The following is a 12,240-nucleotide window of genomic DNA, read 5'->3' as shown; positions in this document are numbered from 1 at the left end:
GCCTATCTGGAGTAAACATGTGGATGTGCTCAGGAAGTACCTTAGAGCTCTCTGATAGGAGTACATGAACTTTAGCAAATATCCAGGACTTTTGGCTTACTTGTCCATTATGATAAATTCAGCAGAATGCAAACTTCATAGTGTTGTGAAGCATCTAGTCAGTTTAATTCCAGATTTATCTGGCTGAATGTGAACACAGAGCAGAGCAAAGAAAATTAATTTTACAAATAACATTTTAGCTAGCCTTTATAATTGTTCCTATGCTCAGTACAACTGAATCTGATCACATTTGCCATAAGCTTCTTTTAGAAGTTTTATCTTCTGCTCACTGATGTATTTCTGTGAGATCTTTTTGTGTTACAAATGATGTGTTAATGGAATTTCTCAGTCAGCAAACCTTGTTTTTAATGTCAGAATTTCTGTGGGGAGCTATCAAGATTCCCTGCTTTATTGGCTTTTTGTGTCTGTAACTTTATGATAATATATTTTTTTGTAAGTCAGAAGGTACTTCCTCACCTTAGTTAGTGAGGACTCTGCTTTCCCAGACTGTGCATTGTTCCATCTGCTGTAGCCCATTTTTGTTTGTGTTTGACATCTCTGGAGATGCAGAACTGAAAGAGCCTTTCTGATTTAGCAAATCTACCTCCTTTGCCTTGGGCTGTCACACCGCAGGAGGAAACTGCCAAAGAAAATCTGAGAGTTAAAGTGGAACTTGTGAATTTTTGTTCCTCCACACCTCAGACCCCCTTTAACAGCTTGAATGCTATTCTCTTCTCAGTTGTCTTATATTCTTAATGTCACTTTTGGTTTGGCATCCATCCAAACAGTAAGCACATTCTGGTGCTGCTTTGTCTATAGCAGCAAAGTTTTGATCTTTCTGCTCATCCTGTATCACTTAAATTCTCACCAGGTCCTTACACATTTGACATAATCAATTTTCACCTGCCCTTCCTTTAATTGCTGCAACACTACCACAATGGGGCTGTCAGATATTTTGCTCTCAGAGTAACTGCCTTGTTGGTTTTCCAGTTTTCACCTGATCATATGTGCAATACTTTTTCTCTTGGTGTTTGAGGGTCTGCAGTGAAATATTCCTCTTTATCTCAATTCTGATGTATAGAATGAGTGACACCACTACTAATTTCCATCAGTATTTCAGGTGCTCACTGCTCTCCTCTTAAGCAAGAGTGTCTGAACAAAACATGTTTGAATAGCAAGTACTCTGTTTCAGGTCTGACAGTTGTTCTGTGCTGTAAAGCCCAGAAAAAATTAATGGCTACTGTTGTGGTTAACTTGAGTCTGTTTTTCTCCCTCCTTCCTTAGTTACTTCACTGCAATTTCTTCTCTTTTGATTTCTATCTCTAGTTGAAACAAATAAACAAACAAACAAACAATTCAAAAACTTGAGAGCTGCTTTTTTCCATTATGTTGTTTTTGGTTTTATCTTTTTTCCTTTTTAAACTGCAATTTCAGAATTCTATTAATTTGTTTTTTTGAGTCCAAACATAAATGTTATGTTTAAGCATTATTGTTGTCATATTGGTTGGCTATTCCTACACTGTTTACAGCAGCCATGTTGGGCCACTTATTTTACTTTTGTAAAAGTTACTTTCCCCACTGCTTTGTCACTGCATTATTATTATTTATTTTCATTCCATATGCACAGGCTGATATGCTGTAGTATCTGTAGACTGTAGACTCTGGCCAGGGTTTCTGTCCCCAGGGTCTTGGAAGGTTCTTACTAAAACCAGTGCTGTGTCCTACCTGTCTTCTTACCTGTTCTGGGTATTGTATTACCTTTACTTTGTAGCAATTGTCATCTTCCTGTGGCCTGTGTATAAGCATGATATGAATAATTAATCCAAGCCAACCTTTGTGTTTTCATGTTGTCATGCCACGAAACCCTCTGAAGTCTGTGAAATAGCCAGGCTTCACAGGGTGTCCCTTTGTACACCTGCTCTGGAAATTTCTTCCTTCATGATTCCTCTTCTAGCTGTAACCTGTACTTAGATTCCTTATATGTGGGGGTAGAATTTTTCCTCAATTTTTTTTCCTTGTATTTTGGAACAAGGCACTGCTATAACCTGCTTCTCATTACAGATTCTATTCTTTTGCTCTGAATATTTCCTTGCTTTCTAGCATCAAGATGTCTGCAGGATAGGTATTTTCATGGAATGGTTTAGTTGAGGTATTAGGGCATGGATTGGACTCAATGATCTTAAAGGTCTTTTCCAATCTAGTGATTCTGTGATTGAGAACACCAGTTGTTTTTTGCTTAAGTTAGGCACACCTCATATAAGCAGTAAAGCCCATGCAGAAGTAACATTCCTTTGATATGTATCTTTATTTGGTTGCTGTCAGATTGAATATACTGTCTCCAAGGATGAGAAATCAGTCTCCCAAAAGGCTATTGGGCTGAAGCCTACTTGGGTGTTAAGGTGTAGTGAGAATACTGTTCACTGCCTTTTTCTTTTATTTTTTTCTTGGCTACTGATTTATATGATAGATTTTTTTCACTCATTTCACTATGCTGTTCAAATAAAAATTGGCTTGATTTAAATGACACTTTAGAATCTGAAACATTCCTTCATTTTATCTGGCATCTGAAACTTCAGCTGGAGCCATCCTCGCTGGTTTTGTGGGATTTAATTTGTGTAATTATTTATTTCAGGAGGTATCTGCTGATCCTTCAGGAACTCTCACAGCTGCTGAAGAGAGAAAAGAGAAGGTGCCAAGCCCACATCTCAGTCATCTCGTCGTTTTGACATCTGGCAATTCGCTGTATGGTTTGGCAGAGAGAGTGGTGGCCACAGAATCCTTGTAGGTTATTTACTGTACACACTGTATTTGTGATCACTGAAAGCTATTGATTGTTTAAGAAACTGTGGTTACAATCCAAAGCCTTCTTGGTCAAAGATTCCCACATCTCAATGTAATTTTAAATATGACTGATAAAGATAATTTCTTTATTAAAGGTACTGGAGTCTAATTCTTTGGTCTAGCAACATGCAAACACAAGAAATGAAATTTTACTGCAGATGGTCCAGTAATTTGTGACAATACATGGCCAAATCTAACAGAAAATAATTTTAATTTCACAGAGGTTAATGGGAATATTTAATCTGTATGTTTCATTTTCACCTTATATTAAATATTTGACTCAGAACTGCTTAGTTCTTATCAGTTTGGCTTGAATTACCATGTTCTTTGCAATGGGTAAAAGTGTACCTATGTCACACCACAGGAGAAGAAGAGATTATAACCAATTAATGCAAATGTTACAAAGTGATTTTTATTTGATAAGAACAATAGTAAGAGTCAGATAGGAATTATTTTTTCCTCACATGAGATGACACTTAAATATTAGGAGTTAATTTTGAAAATATTTTTTTCATTTATGGTTAGTTAGAGATATATTTTCATGTTATGGTGTTATTAACAAATTATACCCCTGAGAAGGAATATAAGATCAAATTATATTTTATAGGTTCACCAGTGTAAAATTAATTAGGAATGTTATTTTGAAGTTCTGAGATGGATTTATTAATATTGATGTTGACTGTCATGCAATGGAAATCGTGTGACTCTTGGTCACTGACTTTACTAGACCTTGGCTCAGACTTTTGCAGTGTATCCTCAGTAAAATGGAAAAATGAATTTTTGATATTCAAGCCTTGGTCTCTTTATTCAAGTATTTTCTTGTTTGCAAATATATTTTAAAATTGTCAGAATTGAGAATGCTAGTTGATATGCTGGCACACAACTGATATGGTTCTTCACAGAACTGAATTTTCCAAGGTTGCTTATTGTTATTGCCAGATATGTCAACTGCAGAGTAAAATTGTAAAGAGACATGCTGAACATTGCACTTAGTCACAGTAATTTTTTTTTGCTTTCACAGGGTATTTCTGGCTGAGCAATTTGAATTTCTTCAGCCTCATCTTGATGCAGTGATGCCAGCTGCCAAGAAGCCTTTTCTTCAGCAGTTCTATTCTCAGGTCAGAACTGTGTAATTCACAGCTGATTTTCATACAGAAGATTTGAAATTTGTACATTATGGTGCAAATACTTGTACATCACAGTTATATATTGCTCCTACTGGCCAAGTATTTACTGGAGTGAATTCTATTTATTTTCTATTTCAGACAGTGTCAACTGCCAGTGAACTACGTAAACCAGTTTATTGGATTGTTGCTGCTAAAGCCATTGACTATGAACAAATGCTTCTTCTCATGGCTAATGTGAAATGGGATGTGAAAGAAATCATGTCACAGCACAATGTATACGTAGATGCTCTTTTGAAGGTGAATAGTTTATGGGAAATGGTGTTCTAGAGTTTATATGAGCACTGAATTGCTGTAATACTTCACTAAAACTGTTCAAGTGGCATGGCTAGGACAATATATATCCTGAAAAATGGGAAATTACTGTGAAATCTGTCTAAAAGTGTCATTATTCTTGCTTCTAAAGCATTGCTTTCAGTGATGATTTTTTGAATACATGGTGTGTGAAAGTGACCAAAAAAGTTTAATGAGTCTCATGTCTAAGTCTTGAATGGTAGAGAAATGTGTAGGAAATAGAGTAATACTGAGGGAAATTCATTGGCCAGAAACAGCATTTTTAAAAAACCCAAACCACACTATTTGCTGTTCTGAATAATTTTGCTGATTGTCTTTGAGATGTGTTATAGGAGCTGTAAGTCAAATCAGCACCAATAACTATCATGCAGTATCTAATTGAAGTTGCTATATTTAGAAGTTAACATTTGAAAAGGAAGCTACAGGAAAGTTATTCACTCAACTTGTCAGTTGCATTCAGTAGATGTCATTTAACAATTGCCATGTCTTACAGCATACAGAGCTAGTTCTTGGGACAAGCCCTTTCTCATCCTTTTATATATGATTAAATAATGTTTCTAAAGGTCTTCAGAGGGAAGTTCTGGCAGTGGTAGAATTATGCTAATTAATTATACTATATTAATTACTAATTCTTTTCAGAGAAACCGAAAATTTTATTTTAAAGATGTGTAAAGTGTGAATCTCAGAAAAAGCTACACAACTGTGTGGAATAGCAGTTTGGATAACACCTTCATACTTTGTAGCTCTTCTCTGCTAAAAAAAATCAAGGCAAAGAGGAAAGAATTTGACAGAGGATATATCATTGCACTGAATTTGATGGAATCTTTGTGATTATCCTTGTTTAGGCTGCAGTGACTTTTTGATATCAGTTTGTGCTTAAGATAGTTGAGCTCTGGGGCAAAACTTTTCCTTCTGTGAGTATGCAGCTGCTGATGAGTTTTGCTTCAGGACAATCAAGCTAATACCATTTAAAACCAGTTTTGGTCTCTCTATTCTATAGCTAGTAGTAGTTGGTACAAAAGCTTTCAAATAACTGCTAAGCAATAAGTGATTTGCTGTGTACACTGAGACTTGAGGAACACTGGATATGTGCAAAATATTTAAAGTAATAATCCACTACTTTCAGCTGTGTGTACACATACACAAAGTTCTGTATTCAGTCATAGTATGTTGGAAGCAGATTAAGTGGGGAAAAAGGATTGTTGAAGAAATAGATTATGAAGCATTAAGCATCTGCATCTTCAGAAGAATGAGTTGTATGCCAGTTAAAGCATGACACTGTGGTACCCGGAATCTTGCAAATTTATCTTTCAGAAAATTTGTGTTAAATGCCATTGGTTACTGAGGTTCTCTTCTGATTTTCTTCACTTACTGAGTTTTTGAGAGGGGATGTAAGAAAAAAGAAAAAGGAAAAAATCCTAGATTTACAGCCTTAGAAATAAAATCTCTGTTGGACAAATATAGTCTTAAAAGACTGCACTTCAAACAATTTTTACTGGTTATACAGAGGAGTTCATTACCAGTCTGCTTGACATTGAAGTCATTTGATACTTTTTTATATGATAAAGGCTTAAATTTTTGGGAAGAGGACTTCTGTTCACTTTAAGTCACAAAATCATTGTAGCAATAATTGCATTCATTTATGACTAGTTTCTCACTCAAAGTGTCAGCTGCAATCCATTCAGGCCACTGATGATTCATGTGGAAATAGGTGCCTTCCTTTAACCTGAATTGTTATCTACTGCTGCACTGTGGTCCTAAACTGTTAGATTTGGCCTCTTTCAATGGGTTCTCTCAGCTCCTTCTAAAGCACTGAGGAATTATCTAATGTGAAAGGTTGAAGAATGAAAAGTGGTTACAATATTTTTGAAAGCTAGTGGGTGGGTATTTAGAGGAATAAAGAGATCATCGCTGGATTTTCTTCAGTGGCTTCAGTCAAAAACAATATTTCAGTCAGTTTTTTGACTTAAGTAAAATATGAGTTTAGGGAATGAGGCAATGAAAATGGCATTTGAAGGGTAAGCTACTTGGTTCATTTTCAGAGATGTCAGTTTCACAGAGGACTACAGCTCTGGGGAACAGAGCAGCAGCTCCTTTAAAAAAATCACTGGGGTTATGTTGTGAGTGATATACTAGAAAGTGATGTGTTTTCTGATTTACACATTGAGTTGTCTACAGTTTGTGCCTATTAATCCTCTCTTCTTTGCTCTTACTTTCATTATTCTCTTTCATGTGCATTTCTAATTAGTTGTTGCTGTTGTTGGATGTATAGAGTATGATCCATTTTTATCCTAAAGGAATAAACATCTTTTATGTTTTATTAGGAATTTGAAGAATTTAACAGGAGGTTGAATGATGTGTCTAAGAGAGTCCGTATCCCATTGCCAGTTTCCAACATCCTTTGGGAGCACTGCATACGCCTGGCCAATAGAACTCTTGTGGAAGGGTAAGTATTTATGGAAGTCTTATGGAAGAGCAAAGAAGGAAGTTATAATAGTCAGTACTTCCATGGTGATGCCATTTATCTTTGCCCAGAAGAAAGATGGAGTTATCAACACTATCAGTTTTCTTAAAGTAGCCATGGAACATGTTTTTTCCAAATTCATCAAGAGCAGAGAAATGTCTTAGTTGGCTTACTTGATCTCCTTAGTCAGGAACCTACACCTTGCTCATCCCTTTCTTTTGTAATCAGTGTCCCAGTCTTTCTGGATTCAATTTTGTAGCCTGAATATTGTAGACTTTTCATCCCCTCATTTATTTTTATAGTTTTGTCCTCCTGCTACATATGATTGGGCTCTTACCAGAACTTCTGCATCTTAGAATATGTGCTGTCTTCCACTCTTTCTACATATGTTTCCATACTTCTTTCCTGGTTATCTTTACCTTATTCACTCCCTACTACCTATTTTATTTCTTTCCATCCCACTCTCCTGCTATCTGCTCTAAATTAGGACCTCAACAAAACATCCTTCTCCAAGTGTTAGCTGCCTATTGAGGATCATCAGTTTCCACTGCTTCCATAAAGCCATCATTTTTTTATCTCATACCCATTTTTTTCCATGCCATCATCCTTTTTCACTCTCTAGAGACATCAGTTTCATGTTCAGTAAAAACTAAATCCATCCATGACTTGTCTCTGGCTTCTCAATTCCTTCATATGACATATGGCCTATAAAACCAGCTTTCATTTTTGAAATTTTATCTTCTACTTATCATACCTAAAATAAAAGGAAGTGAAACAAAGGCCTATATCTTCTCCTTCCCATTCTCCTTACCTTTTAAGTTGATAACACTGTCAGTCACTGTCAACCTCCTCTACCTCAGCCTTTGTGTTTCTTTTCAACTTGTTTCCTTTTCTTGCATCACATCTCATTCATCTTTTGTGGTTTCAGTGTTCATGAACTATTTAATCCTTAGCTCTGAAGATCATCACTCATATGTCTTCCTCCCTGCTGCAGTTAAGGTTCATGCTTGGGACTTACCATGCAACTTAAACCTTTCAGCTAAGCAGATTGGACTTACTTTCCTGATAAAATTTGTCCTGTACCAGTTCTGAGAGTGTGAAAAGTATTCATTATCATCTTCTCCCAAATATTTGATTGTAATTTCTTATTTTTGACCAGTTCTGTTATTTTTACATATCTTGTAGGTACTTTTCCCACTGTGGAAAGGGAAGGAAGGTATTTTGAATAGCTGACTCTAAATACCTTCATAACTTCTTTTATCTCTTGATTCAATGAATGTATGGAGTTAAAAGCCATGAAGATGTTTCTCATCCAGTCAACTGTAATTGCTTTCATCAGGCTTTTCACTGAATGAAGAATTATCTCCACTGCAGTCAGCTATATCTTTCTTTAAATTCTGTCCTTCCCTATCTCCTAGTTCCATGTTCTCTCATTTCCCAACTGGCTTCTTGAGCCTATTGAAAACCATCTACTAGTCTTCTATGAAGCTCCAGAGGACTTTTGCCTTGGTCCTCTTTTTGCATCTCTTACTTTTGCATTTTGCAAATTCCTTCTGTGTACCAACTCTACCTATGAAATTTTTTCATATTCTTAACCTGACCTTGTTGTGTACACAGCTTCCAGCTGCATGTTTCTGCTGCCTCTTTTACATCAAACCTAATAATCTAGGGAGTGTATAATAATTAGGATCAACTTCATGAACCAGTGAAAAACTGAGCTTGTTTTAGATTTGGTAGAGGGGAAGAGGGAGGCAGGGTTGTCACTTGTGGGAGCAACTGGTGGATGAGCTGAATTAAGTCTCTCAAGTCATTGTGCCTCAGACCCTGTACACAGCTGAAATTGGCATTCTTAAGGGCACTGCAGTGTCATTTCCTTTGATCATGACAAATGCAGTTCTTTATCCATTTGAGGAACTGCAAAGATAATTTTCCATGTTTGTTGCCAATCACCCCACTGTGATCCTTGCTAGTATTTCCCTGCCCTTAAGCTCATCTGCTGTCTCTTCTAACCTGGCACTGGTTTGCTGTCAATCTGTTCTCATTAAATCATCAGCTTCTCACAGATGTGAACCAGTGCTGCCACCTTTCATCCTCTGGTGGTTGTGGCTGTTTTTGAAGAAGTAGCTTTGTGTCTTTGATGCTTTCTCTTGGTTCAGCAGTATCTTGGTGACCATTCCTAAAGGTGCTGTGGTACCTTTCAGACTGCAGTGGTTGTGATCACTTGAAACTGCTGTCCAGTGTGCTAATTAGCATTGGTTTAATTTCATCTGACTTATGTATAGTAAGTTGTCCAATATAGGATTTTTTTTGTGGCTTTTGTGAGAGGAGAGTGTGATTTTTCTAAGTATCACTGGGTACAGTGGGGTTCTGTTTGATGACTGGGCTAAAATGTGTTATACTAATGCAAGTAGACATCCTAAGGAAAGTTCTTGTCTGCTTTTGGCTTAAAACTATAATTTTGCTCCTCCTCAAGGTTCAAAAGACTAAGTTAACTTTGAGAAGCAATATTAATTTTTATTTCCTTCTAAGTTTTGCTTTCCACTGTTTCTCTTTTTAGCTATGCCAATGTAAAGAAGTGCAGCAATGAAGGACGTGCCTTGATGCAACTGGATTTTCAACAGTTCTTAATGAAACTAGAAAAGTTAACAGACATTAGGCCTATTCCAGATAAAGAATTTGTGGAGACCTACATTAAAGCATACTACCTGACAGAAAATGACATGGAATCCTGGATAAAAGAACATAGGGTAAGAGTTAAATTTACATTCATTTCCTCTCTATTGAGAAAATTCACCTTGATGATAAAAACATACTAACAACTATAAATAATCAATCCTTCTATGTGTTCAAAATAAATATATATGTATATTTTCATTTATTATAATAAAACTTATATTGGAAGTAGTATAAATATAAATGTATGTATGCATGTACGTGTTCATTTTTATCAAATGAAGTTAGTATGTGTTTGAATGGTTCAACATCTAATCACTGGGGAGGATGACTGAGCCAGTCTTGTCTGCCTATTGTATCAAAAAGTGTAGAGAACTACAGCAAAGGGAAATTGAAAGCATTTCTGAGCTGTTCAGATTATGCCAAAGTGCAAAACTTGATCATCAAGAATTACGGTTTGGGATCACAACGTTATGTTTTGTGTTACCTTTAGGAGTAGATTGCTTAAACTAACTTGTAAGGCACAATGGAGAAGAGTCATTGTCTTTTCTTTCTTCATTTGGTAATGCTTAATCAGCCTTTCTTGTGAGATAAGTATATATTTGTATTTTGAGAACATTCAGATGCTTTCACTCTAGCATGAACTAACAATTGTAACAGATCTGTGTAAGCAATAGTCACATGTTATTGGAGATAGCCATCTTTGAAGTAAAAATTCTTTTAAATTGAAGAACTTGAAATCTGTATTTTGGGATTACTTTAAATCCCACTAGAAATGGAGGAAAGAAATATGTCTTTGATTGAATTTTTCTTGTATTTTCTGGAGCCCTGAGAGAGATTGTGAGCTACAGGGTTTGAAGACCTACAGGGAAAAGCTCTTTTTAAAACACATTGATGGAAGCTATGTTTTGGATAGTGTTAAGACATAAAGGCAATACTGGAAACCATAGTGTTTTCACAGGTGTTAAGAATTCTTTCCTTTGCATTTTTGACATTTTTCCCTCTTTTATCATGTACTGAAATCAAAATTGTTTGGAGACTCTGCAGACAGAAGCATTTAGAAGGTTATTGGAAATTGGAAGTCAAAATAAAAAAGATCACCAACATTTATCGCAGTTTGTTAAAAAATAAGTTTTTGTATTGAAAGCTTAAACATTTGCATATGTATTTCCCACCAAGCCTCCCAAAAAAATGGAAAATACATTAAAAATTGATTTATATACATGTTCACAGAGTTACTTTCTGTGAACTCTGTCCAGTGCTTTTAAAGTCATAAGCATTTTACAGTATAAACCATCATGTAGTTTTGTCCTCTGCCTCAACTATGAAAACTATCCAGACATGACTGAACTACAGCTTTAAATCTCCCTTTTGTACTGATGCTTCCATCAGTTGTAAAATCCACACTGAGTATGTCTGTGTATTTTAAAATCTTCTGTCTTTGTCTGATGTTTTATTCTGCCCTAACATGATCTGCTTTTGTTTGCCAGGAATATTCCACTAAGCAGTTGACCAATCTGGTGAATATTTGTCTGGGCACCTACATCAACAAAAAGGCAAGACAGAAGCTGTTAGCTACCATTGATGACATAGACAGGCCTAAGAGATAACTGGAGACAGCTGCTTTCTTTCTGACTTGCACCTTTTTCTGTTCATGTGAAGCACGCTGACATTTCTCTCATGGACTAATGACAACATTAGAAATGTTGTGCATGACCTTTCTTAGCAGCATTGGAGGCACTCTGAAGAGACAATGTTCTAAAATATGACTTTTCTAATCTGTAGAATTCTTTTCTGTTGTATTTCTTTTTTTGGTTACTTGCCCTTAGTAAAGGGCCACTGTGTATCATTGATGAGCTGTATGTTTTGCAAAAGTGTATACTGTAAGTAAAATCAAAATCAGAGAGAAACACATTGGCTTAATATATCACTGATGCTCTTTTTAAATAAAAGGGCTATTTGAAAATATGATTTCTTTCTTCCCTGCTTTCACCTTCAGAAATTGTGCTGTATTATATACCAGTGTAAAATGAAAGGATATCTAGAATAATTTGATTGATGTATCCTGCATGTGGATTAAGAGTGCAGATCAACTAAGTACTCTCATGTTAAAGCCCATCATCCTCATATGTATTTAAAGATGTCTGTTTATTTCAGAATTAATTTAGTCATATCAAAATTATTGACTTCAGATTAATAGAAGGTAATAAACATTGTATACTAATATGATTTGTTTGTGAGACTTTGTTTTTCCAATTCAACAATGCAAAATGCCAGCAGTAATGCCAGAGAATTGGAGTAATGTTTTTCTGACTGAAGTTTTGGATTGATAGTATGATAATCTTCCTGTTTCTTGCTCTGCTGTAGACATCCTGAGTGATGAGCAAAGTAAAATGGCTTGACTGCATATGTGCCCTAGAAATTAATTTGTCAGAGCATCACTGACTTCACTGAAATTTTCAGATTTGCCTTTGGTTTTCAGTATGTAAAGTTCCAGGAATTTTATTTTTTATTACACAATCAACTTCTGGAGTGCTCTCAGACCATTTTAAAGGAAACTTTGAGCTAATAGGTAATATAAATTACATAGGCTGCAATCCACTGGTGTGTACAGCATGCTAAATTCTCAGTTTGGGATTCATACTTGCCATTGTACTTTAATTCAGACATGAGGGAACCTGGATTAGTGAATGTCAGCAGTAATGCAGTGACAGAAAGTTGCCCCATGGAGTCATCATAGTTGTT

General features: G+C 35.8%; 1 protein-coding gene across 1 annotated transcript in view; it reads left to right on the top strand.

Annotated features, from left to right (window-relative positions):
• Window positions 1–11,724, top strand: part of VPS50 (VPS50 subunit of EARP/GARPII complex) — a 73,919-nt gene extending 62,195 nt beyond the window's left edge. The window contains exons 23-28 of the mRNA XM_056484087.1: window positions 2,672–2,820; window positions 3,902–3,998; window positions 4,146–4,304; window positions 6,683–6,804; window positions 9,380–9,569; window positions 10,986–11,724. Coding sequence (XP_056340062.1) covers window positions 2,672–2,820; window positions 3,902–3,998; window positions 4,146–4,304; window positions 6,683–6,804; window positions 9,380–9,569; window positions 10,986–11,105 — 837 coding nt within the window. The 3' untranslated portion in view covers window positions 11,106–11,724. The remainder of the gene's footprint in view (window positions 1–2,671; window positions 2,821–3,901; window positions 3,999–4,145; window positions 4,305–6,682; window positions 6,805–9,379; window positions 9,570–10,985) is intronic.
• Window positions 11,725–12,240: the final 516 nt, after the last annotated feature.

The sequence above is a fragment of the Oenanthe melanoleuca genome, chromosome 2 (genome assembly GCF_029582105.1).
Source record: "Oenanthe melanoleuca isolate GR-GAL-2019-014 chromosome 2, OMel1.0, whole genome shotgun sequence".
Taxonomy (NCBI): domain Eukaryota; kingdom Metazoa; phylum Chordata; class Aves; order Passeriformes; family Muscicapidae; genus Oenanthe; species Oenanthe melanoleuca.
Note: the sequence above shows the minus strand (reverse complement) of the source record. Positions and strands in the feature narration are given on the sequence as shown.